Source organism: Dicentrarchus labrax, unplaced genomic scaffold (genome assembly GCF_905237075.1).
Source record: "Dicentrarchus labrax unplaced genomic scaffold, dlabrax2021, whole genome shotgun sequence".
In the NCBI taxonomy this organism is placed as follows: domain Eukaryota; kingdom Metazoa; phylum Chordata; class Actinopteri; family Moronidae; genus Dicentrarchus; species Dicentrarchus labrax.
The window spans coordinates 17881446-17903434 of record NW_026136722.1 but is presented as its reverse complement, the minus strand read 5'-3'; the positions used below and the strand labels follow the sequence as shown (position 1 = coordinate 17903434).

Here is a 21989-nt window from a genome sequence, read left to right as displayed (position 1 = left end):
ACAGTCAACCGAGAAGCTCCCACAAAGAAAGAAGACCAACTCAGACCACCCAGATCCCTCAGAGAGAACTCGTGCCGTTTATGTAAATCATTTTAAAAATAATATTGTGTCGATTAAGGCAAAGCATGTAACTCAAAAACCTCTTAAACAGAAAAGAAAAATGAAAAAGAAGCCAGACATCAGTTAATCGTGCATGAAATCTAAGAAAAGGGGCTTTTAGATCACGTTAGGAATCATTTGAGCAGTTTTCCGAGCGCTGATGGTGGCCCGATGGGGCAAAAGGTTTGAAAAAAAAAGGTAATATATTTGAGGCTTTGTGCAAACTTCCATTCTTTTCCCTTTGGAGTTTTTAAAAATAACAATGGCACTCAATCTTCTGGCCTCTGCAGAGTTTGCAGGAGAAACCCAGAGACGGAGGCCGAGTTACGACAGTCACAGCTTGACAGACAGCGTGGCTTCTTCTGCACAACTGATGTATTTAATATTGTAACCCATTTCACAGGAGCAACAAACAGGCCGAACTGGTGAGGACAGACAGGGAAGTGTTGACGGTGAAAGCTGAGGAGTCTGTGGTCGGGTTGTTTTTATTGTCTTTCTGATTCTGCTTGGCGGGGAGTCTCTTTCTGTACTGTGCTCTCCTTCCTAAACATGGCGATGAAAGTCAGCACTTACTGGCAGACTTTAACATTCAGGCAATCATTAAGCCAAATATAAATACATATCTAGTAAAAATTGATTTTTAGTCTTTTATTGAAGCTCAAGACATGCATTAAGACATATATACAAATAGTCTGCTTGGAACAATAACGTTTGTCTGCTATGTTTGGGGGGGTCATCTACTCCATCTACCTGATTAATAAATTGATAATCTATGAATATGCAAATGTCTTTACTGAAGTTTTCCTGCTGTACACAAGATGTCTTCTACTTCCCTGTAAAGTCTGTTCTCAGTGTTTACATCACACAGTAGAAGTTGCAGACTGGACCAGGCTCTAGCCTTCAGAGTCAGAACTTCACTTGTGCTGCTTAAATAGAACTTCTTAATAGTTAGACTTAATAGTTGAATTGCCCACTGATCAACAAAAAAATGTTAATCAGGAAAAAGTTCAGTAATTTCTGAAGGTGTAACATAAACTGATGTCTGCCAAATGCCTCAGATCTGACCCGGTGACATTCCTGACTGATGTCTATCGATGGCAGTGGACTGGACAGTGGCGCTGGTCGAGAAGCTGAGGTACGGCAGTAGACTCTGGGCTGAGCTGACAGTGAATGATGTGCTGCCGGTCATTCAGACACTCTGAGATTGGCGTCTCCAAAGGCTTAAGGAGCAGAAGAAGCACACTGTGGGTTAGACTAAACAAAGCCCTGTCAACCCCGGCCTCTCTGGGGACTACAAAGGGCAAAGCTGCTCCTCTCAATCCACTTCAAATCCAGACCAGCGCACGGAGCAGGCGGCAGGTAAACCACTTAAAGAGTTCAGATTATACGGTAACGCGTGTAATCGGTGCCGTATATTCTTCGAGGAAATGATGAACCGCCTGTCACTTCAAAGATGAGCTTATCTGTCACATCAGTGCTAGTTTAAAATAAACGTTACAGCTCGTTACAGTAATCCAGGCGGAAAAGGGAAATTAGAGTAACAAAAGGAAATGGAACAGAAAGAACACGACTCTACATTAAATTAATCATTATGCTGCGTTTGATCCTTCTTTCCTGACTCTGTTTTTTGGGAAATATAATTGAATGAACTCTCATTCAGATTGTTGACAGATCGTGATCAAGGATTTTGAGAAGACACATGGTCTCATTTATGAAATATGTCTCCCTTTACTGTTGAAACAATTCATTGATTGATTGCTGCTTTTCTCTCAATGTTATATCGTTATATACTGAAAACTGTGGAGCTTTGGACAGTCGGTCAAACAAAAACAGGCAAATTAAAGATGTCACACTGGGCTCTGTAAATGTACGGGGATTATGGGATGAACTGGTTTGTCAAAAAAATAATAATGAAAATAATCATTAGATGCAGGTTTGTTTTAACCAGGGAGAGAGTTTTGTTTGCTCAAACCTTCATATAATCTCAGTTGATGAAAGGAAATTATCTTCATGTTTAAAGTCTGATCAGATTTCACAATCATTTTAAAATCAAGACTGTTTACGGAACCTCTGTACTTTTTTGGTACGGACCAAAATATGTCTGGTAGACTCATATTGTTCTGTGATCAGAGAAGTCAAACCTCTGCCAGTTTTAGGCTGATTTTATTCAGGCAAAGTTGTTGTATGGCTGTTTGTGTTCAGACATTTAACATTTGACAAGAGCCTTGGCATCTTTTGAACAGAAAAAAACATATTTCTCAAGGTAAAGTATTGAAATCACTAATATTTGTTATCTATACCAAAACACGGGCATCGCATTGGCATCTGTCTTATCCAAGAAGGCCAGGGATAACATGATAATTATATTCCAGTCTGAGAGCCAGAAAGGTATCAGTAACTCTGAATTAACAGAGTGAAGAAACATGCATGTGGAGATAAAGGGGCTGGTTTTCATCTATGATAAAATGCATAACAGTGAACATGGAAGGGGCTGATGTTATTATACTTCAAAAAAAAAAAAAAAAAGGGGGGCCTCTCTATCCAAAGTCTATTTAAAATTTCTTTAAACAAGCTCAGAGTTCAGATCGACTCATCCCGTGATTCTTGTGAAGACTGGTATTCCAAGGTCGAGCATTTTCCTTCTCACAATATTTGTACAGTTCAGCCTTCTGGCGATTGTGTACATATCCTTATTTTGAAGCGTGCATGTGCCACTGACAGTTAAACAAACTACAACATGTGGAATCATCCCACGTAAGAACCGTGGCACCAGACTCATCCAGACAAGCTCTGTGAGAATCCAGTCTGCAGCTCGAATTCCTTTCGGTATTTGTGAGACGGCTTAATAACTGTAGAATTAAACTAATTACAAACACAAAGTTAACGGCGGCAGAGCCGGTACGTGCCAAGCTCAGGAAACCCTTAGAGCCTGGACCTCGGCCTATCGCCTGACTCCAAAAACATGCTGACAAAATAACCAGATTAAATTGAGGTAGGTTGAATAATTTATGTACACAAGTCTCATTTTGTTAACTCAGTTCTGTTTGTGGATGCAGACGGTTGCGCTACACTGCAGAGCCAACGTGAAATCAGGCCAGATAAATAAAAAAAATAAGTGGAGATATGATTCTGCTCTGCAGCTGACACTAACGGCAAACGGGAGTGTGCGATACGGTCAATTAAGATGCATTTTTTCCCCAGGAAAAAGTAAAAAGAGGCAGGATTCCTGTTACCATGGCTTCAGCCGTGAAACACTTTCGATTCCTGCCGGCGTGTGTGGATTCAAGGGCGAAGCCGTAATGAGCAGTGGCATTAATGACACTGCAAGATGTGCTCCCGCCACGGCCCCAGATTACTGCAGTTAACTGGGTTTGTAATGGGGTACTTCTGCAGGCGTGTGTCTGAGAAAGAGCCGACGAAGAGCAGGATTCAATCATATCTAAGTGCATTACTGGAGAGCAGGGAGAGGATGAGCAGTCATTAGTGCTCATTACCGCCGTTGTACGGAGAGATCAGGTCAGAGCTTCATCTTTCATTTTTCTTATATTTTTTAGAAGCCACAAAATGAGCTCTGCGGTCTTCCAACAGGTTAAAAGCACAAATATTCAGCCTCGAGTTGAATTTCTTTTTTTCACTTTTTGGTTCTGCATGATGGGTTTTTCAGAAGCCAAGTTAAAAAGGGATTTCTTGCAGCAGCACATGAATTATATCTATTACCAGTGAGTTGATAGTGCGGTGCGAACAACAGCGGAATGATAATAACAGTAATATTGTCCCAGCCATTGTGTGTCCTCCCCCCCGACTCCCACTTTGTTTGTGAAACGCGACGGTATGAGGGTGAGCGGCCTTTGATTCCGGGAATCAGTAAATCAGTCTGGAGGCTACAATGAGACATCTCATTTGAGGTATTTGTGTATTTTGGGTTTATTGGTCCCAAAATGCTCCCTATCCATCTCTGACCAACACAGCAGTTTTTTTTTTTACTAGGGAATACACTGTTGAGAAGTTTATAGAAGAGCACTTAAGTTCACAGACGGGTTTACTGCTGGCTCCGTGCGCTTGGTGTGAAATAACAAACATTTCTCTTAAAACCGTTTCACTGCTTAATAGAAAGTGCCGAGTTCAAGGAGCCCAAATAGCAGAGGAGACGCAGAGATTGTTATCTGCACATGAAACAATTTCTCGTCCTTGGTGTCTGTTGCACATTGTCATTCTTGGTTAATTTGATAATGATGGTGTAAAAATGCAGCAAGCAACAAACCAGAGGCTTGAAGTGCCACCTGAGGCTGAATGAGACAATTAAAGAAAGTTAGGTGTAGGTTTGCAGTTTGAAATTATTTTTTTATTTCTATTTTTTAAATCACTTTTTTTTATTATGAGCCAAGGATAGGTTGGCAACCCTCTTAACTCCACTCCAGGGTCTCCCTGTGGCTCTGAAAAGTTAAAGTTATTCTTACATTCTCTAATTGTGTAAATATGTAGCCATTACATACCAAATAGAAAAATTGCTAAAACGTGCATCATACAATATGTCCTGAACTGGCACCATTTCCTCTTTATTCTGCCCAACCTCAATAGCGGTGGCTACTAGTCTCCCTAGCTAGGCTCGCTATGGATTCCAAATGCAAATAAAATAAAGTCTCTGAGGAAAATAGAGAATGATATGGTAGCTTTCGCCACCAACGCTGCTGGCTTAGCAGCGTGTTTAATATTGTTTTGGGCTTTTATTGCCGTCTAGTGAAAAAGAGGGTGAGAGGGAGGGGATGACATGCAGCAAAGGGCCATAGATTGAGTCATACTTGGGGCGCCAGGTCTACCAGGTGAGCTACCAGGTCGCCCCCAACCCGCATATTTGATTTGTAGTGAGAAATGAGCATTATGAGGTTAAATATATTTTGCAGCTCTAGACAGTTTTTTTTTTTTTTTCTTCTAGCTTTTCATAGTAAAGGTTGTTGACCCCTGACCGAGGAGAATAAGTCGGTGTTGAGCCTGAAGAATAAAGAAAATTGACAAGCACAATCCAGCATAAAGGGACCGTCTGTAAGGTACAGCTGACTACCACTACAGCAGCATGTAAAACACTTTTTATTTTCTTTTTTTTTTCTCCTTCATGTTATTTCTAATGGATAGAACAACTGAGCCAGTTGGGCAGGATTAAGAATGAGGACGTCATCTTCCAGTGCCAGCACCAGTGAAATCATAACAGAAATGACCACAAATGGATGGATGGATGGATCGCCGTCGACCCCCAGCAACAGCAACTTGTTGGCTGAAAATGGCGTAGACGGGACAGATACGTCTGTTGCATTACAGATTTTTTAGGCTAACATAACCAGAAGCAACAGAAAACTGCCGATACACCCACAATATCTGATTGAGTAATAAAGTGAAAACACAAATCACAATTTAGTTTTTAAAGCCAGTATATGACGCATTAAAGAGCTGATAGCGTAGAGTCTTATTCTTGCTTCAGTGTAAAAATTGTGCTCCGTAATTAAACCTGCCTACTAAACTTTTTACATTTTCAAAGGTTGTTCACAAAAATTGCAGAAATACGACACAGGTCACAGGTCAAAAGTTTGTTTCATTTTCAAAGAGAAAACCTTCACATGGTTTTACTGCAGGTCTAATATTTCTCTGCTGTTTCTTGAAGGGTATTAGTATGATTTAGTCTAATCCAAATAATCACTGAAGGTAAAGCTGTGCTCCAAGAAAAGCACTTGGATGGTGCCAGCCCAAATCATGCTATTTATCATTCCTCGGTAAACATGTCTCTGCATTACATGCATTTTTAACCAACACCCTTATTTTCTGCATGCTTTACACCCTCTGCTATTTAAATAAGACACTTAGCATATCAGCACGTACTTTGGTTTTAGGAGTATGGTTAAGCAAAAGAAACAAAAGAAGAAAGAAATCATCCAGGAGGGGTAATGATATAATTTGAGGTGCTGAAAGTTTAGTCGGACACACCTAGTGCACCTACACTATCATGGAGAAAATATACAGACTTTTTCACGGTTGGTTTCATGGTCTTAAAAACACACTGTAGGACGAGTTTTGCTCTTCTGAGGAGGAAATGATGCATGCTGCACTTTGGCTTATCACGAAAGAGAAGGAGGACTGTCCTCCGATGACAAAAGAGCGGAAAGCCGAGAGAGAAAGCACAGATTCTTCCTCTCAGTATCCAAAAAGAAACGCTTCACCTACTTTACGTTCAGCCGTTCATGCTGCTTTGTTTCAAGCTGCTTGGCTGACTGCGGGTCTGGCCTGCTGATTGCAGTGATAGACATGGAGGAATCTGGCGCTGGCTGCCAGAAACCACAGAAGAGAAAAAAGAAGAAAAAAAAAAAAGGAGAGGACCCTCAGTCTGCCGTCGGTCTGTGCCGGTAAGGAGAGGTAAACACAAGTAGTCCCTCCTTGGTATGCAGGGCTTATGTTGGCCCAGAGAGGAGCTGCGACTCGGAGGAGGTGCCAGTCTGTGGTATGCACGGTAGAAAACACAATTATTTTTAATGAACGCAAAGCAAAAAAAACATAAATAAAACAAAACAAATAGCTGGCATTAACCGTGCAGCATTACTGTTATGCAATCAAATCCATACCAGCACAGACAAGCAGCCTTTTAAATTTAGAAATGCATTCACTGTAAGTGTTCTGTAAAGAGGTGGTCGTCTTAATTGCAGTGTATCTGCCTCTCGCTGTTTTTTGGAAACCACTAACAGAAACTGTTGTACTGTTTTCTTTCTCAAAAGCCTCTGACAAAAACTACAAACTCTAAAAAAAGGAACCAACCTCACAGGACAGAGCAGTGTGTGGATGATAAAGTCAAAATAAGCACCTTTCCAGCCTGATTGAGGTCTCCAAATTTCATTTCACAAAACAGCTTCTACCATCATTGCAAGAACATATTTTCTTATTGTGTAAGATCCACACTGAGTTGGCTAAATTTAAAAAGCCATCTTTTTCCCTCAGTTTTAGCTCCTGTGTCCATATTAAGCAGGTGTTTTTCGCACCCAAGAACTGAGCTTTCTGAAAATTATCTCCAACTCCTGCCTCGTGCTTTTAGTGCAGATAAGGAAAACTGGGCTAGTGTAAGCATGATTGGAGGCTGTGCTTAAAGTTTCTGTTGCATCTAATCTTCTACATACATACATGTAAATAAAGCCAGTCATGCATTGAGTTTTCTTTTTTTTAAACTGTATTTGTGTTAGTTTTATTAGATAACTTTTAGAGAAATTGTGATAGATGATTTGATTGAGTCCCTGGTTAAGTATTTATGGCCTCAGATCAAATTACTATTTCCTGTCTATTAAAGGTCCAGTGTGTAAATGGAATATGAAAATAACAATTGTTGTGTTTTTGTTACCTTTGAATGAACAGTTTTTATCTACAGAGAGAGTGGGTCCTCTAAGAGTGGCGGAGTCCGCCATGTTGAAGCGCCATGTTTTCTACAGTTGCCCAGAATGGACAAACAAACACTAGCTCTAGATTTTCCCACAAGTCTTGCAGCCACAGTATTTTCTACACACTTTGAAGGCTGGGTTTCAATCTGCAACTTCACTGTTGGATCCCACTGAATCCTACGCACTGGACCTTTAAGTGTTCTGACAGAACATGAAATGAGAACTGTCAATTTTATTGTGTTAAAGCACAGAATAGTTGACAACAAGAGGAAACAAAAGGAAGGTTTAACAAGCTGACACTAAGACTATTTAGTCTGTCTAATTGCTAATCACATGTTAGCTGTGTACAGTTTATTTTATTTGCCATCCTAGAGAGAACAAAGAAGAAGAGATTGAATCATTTTCTAGCCGCTCGGGGGTGTCAATGAGTACGGAGATCTTTACAAAAACCAATTGAGAACGCTAGTTTGAATGATTGTTGTTTTAAAACTCAGACATTATCTTTAAAGTCACCGTGATCCAAAATGTCCAGTCTAAATAGCCTCAGGCGGACATTCATAGCAGGTGAGTGGCTGAGACAATATTGTGCGTTCGTAAAAGAGGCCATTCATTAAGCAGGTACAAAATACTGGCACTGTAGCACGTCTGTCTGCCAAGAACGAGGATGGAAAAACTGTTTCAGAGACAAATATCAAATCTTAGAGGTTTGAGGTTTTTCCGATTGACTACAATCTTTATTGAGATGTACATACAGAAGTGTGAACGACAGCTCGTAAAGTCGTGTGGTTCTTTGTTTGATACATTGCAAAAAATGAGAAGCATAAAGTAGAATCTATAGTTGTGTTTAAGTGCGAGCGGTTTTAAAGAAAGCATGACCTTCTTGTAGTTTCCTAAATGCACACATAGATCATATCTAAATTACACCGCCTGAAGACAACTCCCTCTTTTATAGGAAACCACTCATCTGAATAACCACTTAAGCTCAGTGCAGTTTGATGAATTATCATTCAGTGAGGTTGAATTACCTCCAAATGTTCAGTGTTTGATTTACTCGACTGAAGACTGGCAAGAGAAATACAGCTGTGCTACAGTTACTAATGTTGACATCCAGCTGGTTGACTGCAATGAAAACGGCATTATGTAACTTGTGCAGCCTGAAGATGAATGTCAGGGAGGCACCAGAACATTATCAACTGGTATCTAGCCAAGTTTTTCTCTTTTTATTGCGTTCAATACAGATGGGCTGAATGTATTAATTGCTCTTGGGGCGAGAGAGGTTGAAAGTTTTCTAGTTCAGATTTTTTTTTAAACCCTGAAGGACTGAGCCAAAAATGTCTACAATGAAAACTTTTTTATAATTATGTAGTTTATATTTTTATTATTATTTTAACTGGAAACTAAAGAGTGACAGAAAGCATGTAGTTGAACTTTTTCATGTAGACAAAAAGAGTACATAGACAGAGCTGTTGTTAAAAGTACTTTATATGAATGTAAATGGGGATGCATCGGTATTGAACAATCTGGCATATAATGCTCCGTCATATATTTGTTTCCTTATCCTTTATTTAGATATTTTCCTAATATATTAGGAATATTTCATTCAGATCTTCATTTAATACTGATGCATTAAGCACATGTTTGCAGTCCCCAAACTAAGACCTCAAAAAATGTTTTGTATCGGTACAAAAACTCAACACGCGGCTCTACTGGCGGCTGATTTTCTTTGGATAAAAAGTGAACCAGAGATTTTAACTCTGTTGAGCTTCTGCTGAATTATGGGAAGTGCTGTTAGACGTTGCACTGAACAGTTCACTGATCTCTTGATCAACTATACAGCTACTAGAAGAGACAAATTATTTAGATAAATACAAAGAGGGTGGATTTTTCATTCTTACCAAGGAGACAATCCAACAATCCCACCTCACACAACGATTATCCAGGTGATAAAGAAGGCAAGATTTGAACCTCTGTCTCGAGCTATTACAGATACAACTATACTCCCACCACTTGTTGGTACAACTGAGTGTGAACACCATGAATTTCTTTGAGGACAGACCATAGGCTGTGTGAAATATGGACGTAGTCTCCATGCTGTCACCCACAGGTTTCTGAAGAGCCGTTTGTGAAGCTCTGAGTGGTCGCCCATCTTGGCGGTCCTGACTCTGCCAGCTAATCCAGAAATTGGCAGAGACTCGGAGCTGAGGGTGGAGCTGAATGAAGCCTGGTTGCTGAAACCAGCCGCCTGTAACAGCACCCACCTGTCACTCAAAGCAGCCACTCTCTTAACTCTGATTTATAAAGGGCAAGTTAAATAAAAATGTACAGTTGTCATGAACATATAGCTGTTTGTAAGCTATAGAGGTGAAAACCAGTTTTTGTACCAGTTTTAATAATAGGATCTTATGGAGATTGATTTGCTTTTGGAGCCAACCTCAAGTGGCCATTTGAGGAACTGCAGTTTTGGGCCAGGATTAATTTTCCATTTGCCGGCTTGGTCCCCCCCCCCCCCTCTGAATAGCTATAAATACTTGTGCCTTCAGATGTGGTCAGACAACACTTTGCATGTGCCCCGTGGTAGCCATCAACAACAGAGAAATGTATACTGTATTCATGACAAACTTGCCCCACTACTTGAGATGTTAACTGATGTACTTACACCGTGACACTTGAGGTTTGGATGCAGGAATGTCAGCCATCGGAGTGTCCCAACTTCACAGGAAATAGCTGCATTTTCTTTCATTCTGTGGCAGAGAAAAAAAAACAACCCAGAAATTCAAGCAGTGAAATGGGTACCTTCAGTTTTCCCCTCTCTATGAAATGGGCTCACGTTGAGCTTTCATGTGAATCTGCATGCATAATGGAGCAGAGGGCCTTCCACCAAAATGCAGCTGATTAGCACAGCAGAGAGTACGAAAAGAAGAAAACACATAAAAGCCTATTCAGGGTCAAGGATTCCCTGGAGTCCACCAATATCTCTAATAGTAATCTATTAAAAAAAAAAAAAGTCACAAAAAAAAAAAAAAACACGTTGAAAAATAGGTTTCCAAGCAGAGCCATTATTTTGTTACCTCTGGCAGACAGCGAGGCACCTGGGAAATCTGAGCTGACGTTAAGGGGGAGCAGCAGTCCAGCAGAAAAACTATATCACTTTCTTAAGCTAATTAGCCCTGTATATTACCAATCAAAAGAACCTCACTCTGAAACACAACGGCCGGCCAAGAAATATATTTGTCTTCCATTTGTGAAAGACTGGCAGTGGAAAGACTCCAGGACTGAATATTATTCACCCAAGACATTCCAGGGGATAAAATGTTGCATTAAAGAGGGATCTAAGCGTCTGATTTTTGTCACTGCTACCACTGTTATTCCCAAACAAACGGATGAGAGCTTTGTTGAAACTAGAGCTCACCATTTCAGATCCAATCACTCAGTTAACATATAACATCGCTACCGGAGAGAAAACCTCTGTTACATTAATAATTCACTCGCTGACTTCTCTAAAATGAAAACTAAAGTTTCTGACAACATTTTCCCTTTCGAAATTGTCTGTTTAGTTAAATGTTCTCTATGCGACAGGATCTAAAATATCTACCAATAGGATACATGCTGTTAGAGTCTCAGCAATACAATTGTATATCTTAGCCAAATAATATCATACTTTGTCATTTTCACTTTATTTTGAAGGTTTCTCATAACAACAACAACAACAACAAATATCACTGAATGCAAAGAGGTATGTCTGAGCACTGTCTTTATATTACAATAAAACATTTATAACGTCTAATATATGGACATTTTTTATTTTAGTAAATTGTCTACAGATTGTGTGTCTCCCCCCCCATATGTTTGTTGTATCCAATTGTATGATGTAATGTTCAGTTGTTTCCTTCAGTTTCCTGTTCATATATTGTAATACCTTTTCCTGCTAATATTATAGCATGGACTTTGTTAATGGTAAATGTTTTTCAATAGCAGAGTCCTTACATCATTTCTCAATTCTTCTCCATCGTCTATCTCTCTATCATGTACCTGCAGACTTGTGTCACTTGTGTCAGACAGAACATGTTGTGTTGAGGTTCTGATCTACTGTAGTTTGTGCTACACCTCATTTGTACATCAGTTTGGACAAAATAATCTATCTACAGGATAAATGTAAATATCCCCGGGCTGCATTAAAGCAGTGTTTATAGCAGAAAATTAAATGTGGAATATCGATGATATTTAGACACACTGAAGAGTTTGAGATTGATGTAGTCCTTCAGAGTACAGCTGACTGTTCTCACTACAGTACTGTATGGGCCAGACAGTCAATGTTCAACTTCCACCAGCAGAGGGCGTAAAAACATCAAAGTTCTGTCTGAGCTGCCAGCTGATTTAAACTCTGGTGCAAATGCATCCTCATTCAGCTTTATAGTGTATCTAAAGCCACTGAGCAGATATAATGGAAGAACTTTCATCGAGACAAACTTCACAATGCATCCATAAGCACGAGGCATACTCTGCACCTGACTGACACACATAACCCCAAATTATCTCCTTCTACAAATCCAAATTGTACATGAATAATGTACTTTTAGTAAACCAATAAGCTGTTTGTAAAATGTGTGTAAGCTGTTTCAGGGTTCCCACTCTTTAAGAAATCAATTCCAGGACAACAGTTGCTCACAATGGTGGTCAAGGTTTCAGGTTACCATAGTGAGGGGCTAAAATACAATTACAGTTTCCCAGGACAATATAGATTATTTCCAGGATATTTGGTCATTTTAATACATTTCCAAGTGTTTCCATGTCTGGAAAACTAGTCTCTAAATCTCCAGGTTTTCCCAGGTATTCCAGGACTCATTAGGACCCTGAGTTTGTGGAATACAACAGTATAGTATATACTGTAAAATATTATATTCCAAAAAGCATAAGTCATAAGGACGTTTTCCCAATGTGAGGTTGAGTTTGCATGTTAAAGACAAATACTTGGCCTAGTCTTCATCATTATCATCATCATCAGTCACCCACCTCATCGTCTGTGCAATCTAAATCCTTAACGTGATCAATGCAGGCTTGATACAAGTTGAGGATTGGTTTTGTACATGTTGAACTACAACTTTAAAAAAGGTCCAGTGTGCAACATCGAGGAGGATATATGTTTATGGCAGTGCATGGGGAGTTTTGTTCCAATTCATAGGTATGTTTTCATTAGCGTGTAATCATCTTAAGATAAGAATCATTGTGAGGTTTTATTTTTTATCTACAGTCTGCCCCTGGAAGTCAAACAGTGGCTTTAGATCGGGTCGTTTGTGTTTATTGCAATCTGCAACTACACCGCTAGATGCCACTAAATCAAACACACTAGTCCTTTAAGTTGGCTTTGATAGCACTCGATCTCCCTTTAAACACAACATGTTGATCTGGAACAGTAAAAGATGCAGTCGCTCCATCAGTGCAGACAGACATTAACCCCAACCCACCAAAACCATCAGTACAGCACCAGCAGACTGAGCTCATAGGAAACAACGACCAGCGTCTTCCTTCAGGAAACATCTGGGCCAACACTTCAGTTTGATCAGCAGAGAAAAAAAAACAGGGCAGTGGTGGGAGGGTGTGTCCCAGTGTGTGTGTGGGGGGGGGGAATAAAGGTCTCTGGCCTGGTTCCACTTTTAACTCTGGTGGAGGAGTAATCAGGAGGATTATAGGGGCAACAAGGAAATGACCCTGTAATTCATTGTTTGCACTGAGAACTCCTCCGAGGCAGAAAGATGTGGGTTTGTACTATATGTCTTTAATTTAAAATCTGATGGACATGTTGTGATCGATCAATACTTAATCGCACTGAACTTGACTCGATTTTAGGTTTCCATTCTCATCCAATTCTAAAAGTATAATCTCTGAATTGATCATTAACATTGCTGAAAATACATTTTCACCCACGTGTTTATTATTTAGACACAAATGTGAGGATTTTTCTCCATTTTATATGCTTATATATTGATTATCTTTGGATTCTGGACTGTTGGTCCAACAAAACAAGCAATTAGAAGATGTCACCTTGGGAAAGTGATGTTTGTGACTTTTAGCAGATCAATACATCCCCATCTGAAGATAAACTCTTGATATTCACTTTATATTTCTTATTTTGTAATGCAGAAAAACAACAAGCATTAATGTTTTTGGCTGATGCCTTCATTCCGGTGGAGGCTCCAATCATCACGGCCATCCAAAAACATACATACTTGACAAAATAATAGTTGAATTGTGAGATTTCCTGACCCCAACTCATTAAAATGCAAAAAACATATAAAATAAGTGAAGAATTAACAGAGATGCTATAACTTGTGATAAAATATTCATTGTGTGTTAAGTAAGGACACACTGTGTGCCATGTACACTGTTTGTTTGGGTTGCACATTGGGGGAACTGATTAAAAATTGTATCATTAAGCAGCTGAAATACTGATTATACGAACTGACCTTAAATGTCGTATACCTTGGAAACAGTGTTCAGTGTTGTTACCTTGTGGGTTCTGTTAAAGCTCGTCAGGCCTCTTCCAGAAATAAAATGTTGATATTGAGCTCTGTGACTCTGTAGGACTCTCTCTGATAGTACTGCCTCTGCGTCACTGGCTCCACTGTCCCATTACTAATACCTGCACTGTATATCTGTTTATTACATCCATCTGATACTGTTCACACTGTATTCATGTTAGTGTCTAACCCTTGCTGCTGAAGCTCTTCCCTGTCAGCTTTACCCCGTTGAGCTCTGGGAGGAGCAACGGGGCACACCTGTGCTGTCTGGAGACGCAGGTGAACTCAGTCTGCCTCTAATCAGAGCTCTTATAACCAGGAGGAGAAAGCACTGCTGTCACACACACCGTTGTTTAGGTCTATGTATGACTAATCCCAGTGTTTAACTGACTATTGTTTAAATATCACTCTTTAGAGTGAAATCATTGGGAATAGTTGAGGTTGTTAACTTACGCCACAGATATTTCTGTTTGTGTGATTAATACAGAGCCACCACTTGATTCAATTTAAAGGAAATGTATGTCAGAATAATGTTCCTGTTCAATCTCAAATGTTATATTATCTTAACTAAATGTAGCAAGTAACTCATTAAAAACAAACTGTATAAATGGCCCCGTTAGCGAGGTATTTTAGTCCAGCTGGACCAGTTTTACACATCTGTCTGTCATCTTGAGGTTACCACACTGACAGAAAGTGCTGCTGCTTTTAATGCTAGCCTGCATTAGACTTGACCAAACTGTATTTCCTCATAGACCGTTCGTTTGTGGCCATTGAGTTTTAACAGCTAATATCTGACTCTATAAATGAATCATACCTAACACATATAATACTCTATCTATAGTCTACGAACATGTGACTGAATAGAACAGACTGAGACTACCTTTAGTTCTCACCTGCAGCAGCGCCTCCTGCTGGCCAGGATAGGTGTCTTGGCAAGAAAAGCAGTGGGATTCATTGTGACTGTAAGGACCCCATGCAAGCAAAGGGGGCTGTCTTTAAATGTGCCTGTGCGGGAATTCACCTATTAATAAGTCTGGAGTTTTCAGATATTTACAATGTGTTTAAAAATCATTCATGTTGAACATTCAGTGTCTGTTTTAAGAGGTGCCTCAGCAGTTATACTAAAGGTATTTTGAAGTTAAAGTTAAAATGTGTAATTATTTTGGTACATCAGGGAAGGTGTGGCCTCTCTAAAATACTTTCAACAAAAACTGAACATTATAACCTTCATGATGGAGCATTGCTGTTGTATTACACTGTATTAGTTTATAGGTGTACCTAGACTGTATCAATGTCAGTGCATTGCTTAGCAGTGATTAGTGTTTGCAGTGGTTACCATGGTAGCCCTTTTTAAGATGATCATTGTACTTGTAAGTGACAGATGTGGGTGTAGAAAATGCAAAAGACGGTCCTTAAATTTCAATTAAAAGTTTATTCATTTCAATAACACAGCAGTATTACACAGTAATAGGCTTTAAATGATCAGATAAAACCACATTCACCTGCATCAACAGGAGCTCTGAGGTACTGAGGTACAGCCTAAATCAATACAGTATGACCTCAGATACTGTATGTGTCTTTGACCATCACACACCCATAATAAATCTTTGCATACATAATGACCCCATGAAAAGAAAGGACAAGAAACCCAACAGACAGCATTCCTCTAAAAGTACAGATTTGTCATTTTTGCTCCATTATAACACATGAGAGGACGACAGTAGAGGATTGGAGTGTGACTAAACATACAATAAATCAATTTATATTGCATCTGTCACATAGGAAATGTGACGTTAAACAAACAAGAGATGAAATCTTATGCAAGAAGCTGCAATTTTAACCACACAGGGCCCAAAGTGACACTACCGTACAAAACGGAGGATTTTCTATGAACCACACCCTGGAGGGACTGGAGCTTACAGTGACTGCACAGAAAAGACAATACAGTATTCGTTAATACAGCACAATGGAACAGAATTGATTTCACGCCAGCCCGTTAATGAGGGTGGCAAGTCATGCACGTCATGCCTGAGTCAACAGCATGCTACAGCGACAAGTAGCCATGCCACATTCACCCAACAACGGAAAAGACAAATTTGATTGTACATTAAAAAAACTCCCAAAAACAAAACAGGAAAAGTAAAAGTGAGCCCTCGTGCGTGAGCCGTTGTCCCGCCAGCTGCGTTCATTTCTTCTGGCAGTAGTTGCTGTAATTGCTGCAGGCCTTCTGCATGTCGGTTAAGAAACCTGGAACCCCGCTCTGCACGAGAAACAAACACACGAAGAAAAGCGTCTGTCAGTGAGCGTCACAAACACGTGTTCAAGAGGGACCCACCCAGGAGGGGCAACGAGGAGAGCAGCTGTTGACATCACCCCCGCAGCACATCTGCTAACAATAAGGACAGAAAACCAGCGAGCAGGCGGAGGGATGGAGCTCTCCGAGGCCTGTGAGTGAACCCTTTTAACACCCTCTTTAAAAGACCTCATCAGAGACCTGTCTGAGTAGGTCGACAGCAAACATGTCCTCACGACTTCCACATGTCAGCGATAGTTTGAATATTCCTTTTAGCTCATTTAAGTCTGCATACTTAATACCGTCCGAATATTTGGAACAAATGTTTCTCTGTCACTTTAGGCTTTGTGCTATTTAAAGGCTTTTCTTTCTTTTAACAAGGTTGTCCTCTAACCCTGAACAACAACAGAACCATTAAGTGCTGTTTATCTTTTGGAACAGATACTCTTCGACAAGGACGTGCACAAGGCCGAGCTAAAGTTGCGCGAGCAGCAGCCCATTTGTCGTCTTTGGCTGAACAGTTGGGGCTGCAAATACAAACAGCCCAACACTGCTGAAGTTAAATCTGCATAAATCTGCAACTTTAAGTACTTTTTGAGATGAGGCGGTCGAGAGACATAAAAAGCTTGTCACATTCATGGGTAGCTATGTAGACAGCATTATTTTTTCAGGTTAAAGCAACTGCCCCTCAAGATATCTGTGCACGTCCTTGCTTAAATGTGCACATCCACATTAAGTCAACTAAATTGAAAGCACCTTTCATGGCCACCTGTCTGTCAGGCGTTTTCGTAATTGTTCCCCAGAGTAGATAAATCTAAAAATACCATCCTTACATTTCAATGTGGACAGAGAATCTCTGCTCTTTCAGTTGTCTGACAAGAGAAACAGGAAATCATGTAACTGAGAACAACTAAACTCTGATTTTGGCTAACAACAGAGTCAAGGTACTGATGGAGAGCAGGAGGATTCAGAATGGAGCTGTAAGAGGTTGGTTGCGATGCACCATTTTGTTAAAGAAAGAGGAAAAAAGATCTGTCACTGTGGCTTTTTTATTTTCCTTGTGCAGCTGAGCAAGCATAATCCCCATAGGCAGCCATTCAAATCGCACAAATCCCCGTCTTTGTTGGGAAATATCTCCAGACCAATCTGGTTTACATGAACTAAAACCATTACTTTCTACTGTAAATTAAGCATAAGTTACAAGGGGGATTTGCTGCTCACTATATTGTTATTTTACCTCCAAAACACAGTCAAAACTGAAGTTATGCTTTATTAATCCCACTGTGGAAATTCAGTTACCATCTATAACTGTTCAGCGAGGCCCCTTAAGCTACTTAATGGGTTATTCAGGTTTAAAGAGGTTTTATGTAAAGCTGTGATGTTTTTTTGTTGCAGTAAAATGGAGCTTTAAGTAAAACACTCACCTTAGCTGCCCAGTTCACCAGCCAGGTAGGGATCATGCCACCGGGGTTGTCGAAGTAGTTCATGAAAACTGAAACCAAGCACATGTTCATTCTTGATGTTTTGTTGTTGATTAATCAATGATTTTTTTTTTTTTTTTATCTAAGAAATGTTAAATTGTGTAAAATGCAACATTTATTATTTGCTACCGATTTCAAGCCAATTTCAATGAAAATCTCTATCTCTGATTAAATGTTATATATGAGATTTAAAACATCAATGTATCAGATAACAAGTATTCTCTATGTAAAGATATATTGGAGTCAGGGTGTCTCACTCCCTCTGCCTGTGTTGTATCGCAGCCTCTCTGTGGTTTGTTGACAGAGCCGGTCTGCTTTTGTCAATGGAGTCTGGTGGGAATGCTTTCTGAGATGTTGTCAGACATTGTCTGATTGAAAATAACTTTTAGTGGACGTAATATGACAGGTGCATTTGTCCCCATGGATTAGCTGACGTTACATAGCAGCCATTGTAGCAATTTCTCATCGAACTCTGTGAATTTAAGATTGACCAAACCAGAGTTGGTGATTGTTGGAAATGTGTTTTTATGGTTATCTGCGAGGTAAAATGACTGGTTTTGTTAATGGAGTCCATTCTTTTGTCTGAGATGCTGGTGCTCTAGTGCATCATCTAGTTGCAAGTGAGTTTCATATATAACCTTCTTGATTATTTATGTGTTATTGCGTATATTTATAGCAATATTGGAAAAAATATTCAAGTCAACATCACAACATAAAGCTAACCATTTGATATTCACTCCCGTCACGCGTTACCTTTAGTTCCACCGGCTCCATCGCTCTCCAGGGCGACGCTCTGCTTGTAGTCTTTGACCCGCAGCACGCCACTCTTCTCTGCACACGGTGTATCTGGGGAACTCCTGGCCAGGATCACCCAGATCTTCCTGCCGTCCACATCCAGGTCTCTCCGCTCCCTCATGTACACATACTGAGGTTGGAGCTGTTAGGGAAGACAATCTGAAACATGCTCTCCATTATAGTCTCTATAAACAATACTCAATTAGTTTGTCCATGAGTTGTCTGTGCACTGGATGTATGTGGACCAGAAGGATACGTCCCTGTTTGACAAAGGAAATGGGTATTTTACTTCCCAGTAGATTGCGGTCTGTCCATTGAAGTCCTTCTCATAGAGCTCTGAATAAAAAAAAAAAAATGACAAACATTAAATAAAAACATCAGCTGTAGGTAACTGGATGTAAATTAAACATTTAAACAGGATTTTAATGGTTTCTATGGAAAGGAAAGGAAAGGAAAGGAAAGGAAAGGAAATGGTAAGGAAACTGAGATTTTCTCGGATAAAGTTTGAGGCAAACACCTGAAATACTGCCTACAACCAATTTAATTGAAAGAAAAATTGTAGGCTCAAGTTGTTCAGTACAGTACAGTTTCTCCTGATCCACATCAAACCTGTGTGACAAACTGTACAGTACATGCCTTTAGATTACGCTAATGAACAAATTTAGCACAAAACTTCCACAAACCGGCTTATTTATTAAAAAAAGTCTCTTCCCTTCTCTCTTCTTAAGAGACGTGTTTCCATGGTAACAATCAGTGACACCCGCTGACCAGTGGCACGAAATAACAAAAACAGTTACACCCAGAAGTAAAACTTTAATGTTATGTAACATTATAAATTAGATCATATTCCTACATATTAATTAATCAGTAATAAGTAATATTATTCCAATAATATGAAGTGTGGTTGACTTTAGTAACTTATGTACTGAGTTAATTTAAGCATATGAGCATTAGTATGTAAATATTTAGATAGTAACAACTAATCTTTATGTAAATAGTAGTTTGTGTTGGTCAAATATGTCAGCAGTACTCGTCACTGTAAAGTCTAAACTCCACTTTGTCTTTGGGGGGGGGGACTATAGTGAATACAATAATACTCTACTACCACCACAGACAACACGACTATCCCAAAAAACATATTTTGGAGGAAAAAAAGCTACTTCAGCTAACATTACTACTAAAATCACCTGATAGGTGTGGATTTGTTTTTTGACAGAGTAGGGAGCTACATACTGTATGTGACTACGGCAACAACATGTTACCTGCAGGTTACTGTAGAGGTGCATGAAGACGAGGACAAAACATTTAAAAAGGTTACTTCAGTGTATAAAACAATGCCTTTCTATGCAGAGCATTAAAAGACACACTGAACAGACAATGACGACAGAAGGCTACACATGTGTAATTGATCCATGATGATTAGCAACTCACTACAGAGAATATGAAGGGAAAGTTGGTTTGGATGGCAAAGGATCCTGTTATCCTTTCTTTTTTTTTTTTTTTTTTTACCTTTTGCATAGTTATCCCAATCTTTCCGATACTTCAAGTCCATGTAGACATCTGCACACAGCTCTGCAGTGCAGGTGGTGAGCACACCAAAGACTTTGTACTCATAAAGTCCAGTTTCCTGAAAACAGCACATGAAAGTTCTCTCTCTTCCAAATGCAGGCTGCATGCCACACCCACAGTATGCAAGTAATCCCCGAAAGCACACGACTCTGATTAGAGCCAGTCTGCGTTTCCACCCTTTCTCACTGCGAGTGAGGAAGCGTGCTGGGTTTGAGTCAAACGTGCAGAAAACGGGTCAGAGGATGCTTTCTCTCTCTCACACTTAAACACAATAAACAATGACAAACTGAACGTCTACGCTGGTTTAGTGTAAGTCACGTAGGCATGCTTTCGGCCACTTGTAAGTCAAACCAAACTCCATTCACAAAAACGTCAATTTAAGGTTTCTTTCTTTTCCCTTGGCAGTTGACAGCATATAAGGCCTCAAACTTAAATAAATGTTAGATACCCTTAAAATACTACCTTCTTGATAGTAGCATTGTGCATTATTAGGGGTTTAAAGGGAAGCAGGCAGTGTCCCATCACATCATTCCTACGTTTGTGTGTGCAGAATCCAACCAAAGTAAGAAAATGACTTATCCCTGTATTGTTGCCAACAATCTTGTCTCTTGTATAAGTTCCAATGAACTACAAATAACAATGGCCGCTTGAAGAATAAAATGGTTTAAACTTGACTTTGTCCTTTTTTTTACTAGGATTTACATGTGTACACTGATATTTATGGTACAAAATAGGTTTTGTCTTGTCTTTATTAGTTTTATCCAGTAATTAGTTATAAAATGTGGGTAAAATGTAGTTAATAACTATTAAATAGGCTATAAAGTATCCTGGCCCTTCAAATTAAGGCAAAAACCATGAATGGCATGCATTTAGGAACTTTCTTTTCATAAAATACAGCACATTGCAAAGATACACAGGTGCCCATAGCTGTCTGATAATTCATATAACGTGTTTGCAGTAGTCATTTCAGTTCGATGACAGTTTTGTTCATGCATGCATGAACTTTATTTATTTATTTACTTTTTGATCCCCTTTCGGTCAAAATGAATTAAAAGCTACTGTCTTGATGCGTGAGCTGCGTGCCGAGCTGAAGAGTGGATCCTTCTGAATTCATACATGTGTGCAACCAGGTCCTACGAGCTATGCTTATGTGCCCATAGGCGAGGCGACCTTAAAATGACAGATTTATGAATGGAGTTTGGTACGACCGGTAAAGCCGGTTTCTGAGTCAACCAGGTCTCGTTCAGTTTCCGGATATTTCTCAACCTGGTCAATATAAGTCACATAAAAGATAAACATCTCACATCATTTTGTAAGGAAAATAAAATCGGTGATGAAACCGACGCTACCGGGTCTGCAGGGGAAACCGACACACACACACACACACACACACACACACACACACATCAGTCCTTAGCTGCAGCTTCCGGTCGTAAAGCAGCACTTTGATTCGTTCTCGGTACCTTGTCATACAGCCGGTAGATCTTCACTCCCATCGTCTCCGTGAAGAGCTCCCATCCTCCCTCCAGCTGCGGCTCGTCCAGCTCCCCCCAGGCTCCCTGAAACTCCTCATCTGTGAACTGCAGCGACATGACGGCTCCTCTCTCTCACCTCAGCTGTCACCCAGCGCGGCTTCCGGTCACACCTTCACAATAAAACAGTAGAAGTAGACACTGTAGTAGTGCTAGTACAAGAAGAAGTGCATTTAGTCCTTGGGCATTATTACTGTGCAGTTCTGAGCAGTCAACAATTAATTATAAAACTATATAAGTTAATTTAACAAAAAAAAAAAAAAAAGTGAAACTGATTACATTCATTTTTTTAAGTAAGA

General features: G+C 39.8%; 1 protein-coding gene and 1 long non-coding RNA gene across 2 annotated transcripts; both read right to left on the bottom strand.

Moving 5' to 3' along the window:
• Positions 1–1138: 1138 nt before the first annotated feature.
• On the bottom strand, positions 1139–14104 carry LOC127356711 (uncharacterized). Its single transcript, XR_007882048.1, has 3 exons — positions 14010–14104; positions 10162–10246; positions 1139–1319 (listed from the first exon to the last, which is right to left on the bottom strand). It is a non-coding gene; the product is annotated as an uncharacterized LOC127356711 (long non-coding RNA).
• Positions 14105–15432: 1328 nt separating this feature from the next.
• Positions 15433–21799, bottom strand: pctp (phosphatidylcholine transfer protein). The gene is made up of 6 exons (XM_051388674.1): positions 21622–21799; positions 20099–20216; positions 18846–18925; positions 18548–18719; positions 17738–17805; positions 15433–16280 (listed from the first exon to the last, which is right to left on the bottom strand). Exons 1-6 carry the CDS (start codon positions 21748–21750, stop codon positions 16206–16208), a joined length of 642 nt encoding a protein of 213 aa, XP_051244634.1. The 5' UTR covers positions 21751–21799; the 3' UTR covers positions 15433–16205.
• Between the last annotated feature and the right edge of the window lie 190 nt (positions 21800–21989).

Coding starts and splice junctions, on each gene's coding strand:
- pctp (XM_051388674.1), bottom strand. CDS start 21,750: ATGTCGCTGCAGTTCACAGATGAGGAGTTTCAGGGAGCCTGGGGGGAG. Junction 20,217..21,621: donor TCTACCGGCTGTATGACAAG/GTACCGAGAACG, acceptor TGCTGTTTTCAG/GAAACTGGACTTTATGAGTA. Junction 16,281..17,737: donor TGGTGAACTGGGCAGCTAAG/GTGAGTGTTTTA, acceptor TTTCTCGTGCAG/AGCGGGGTTCCAGGTTTCTT.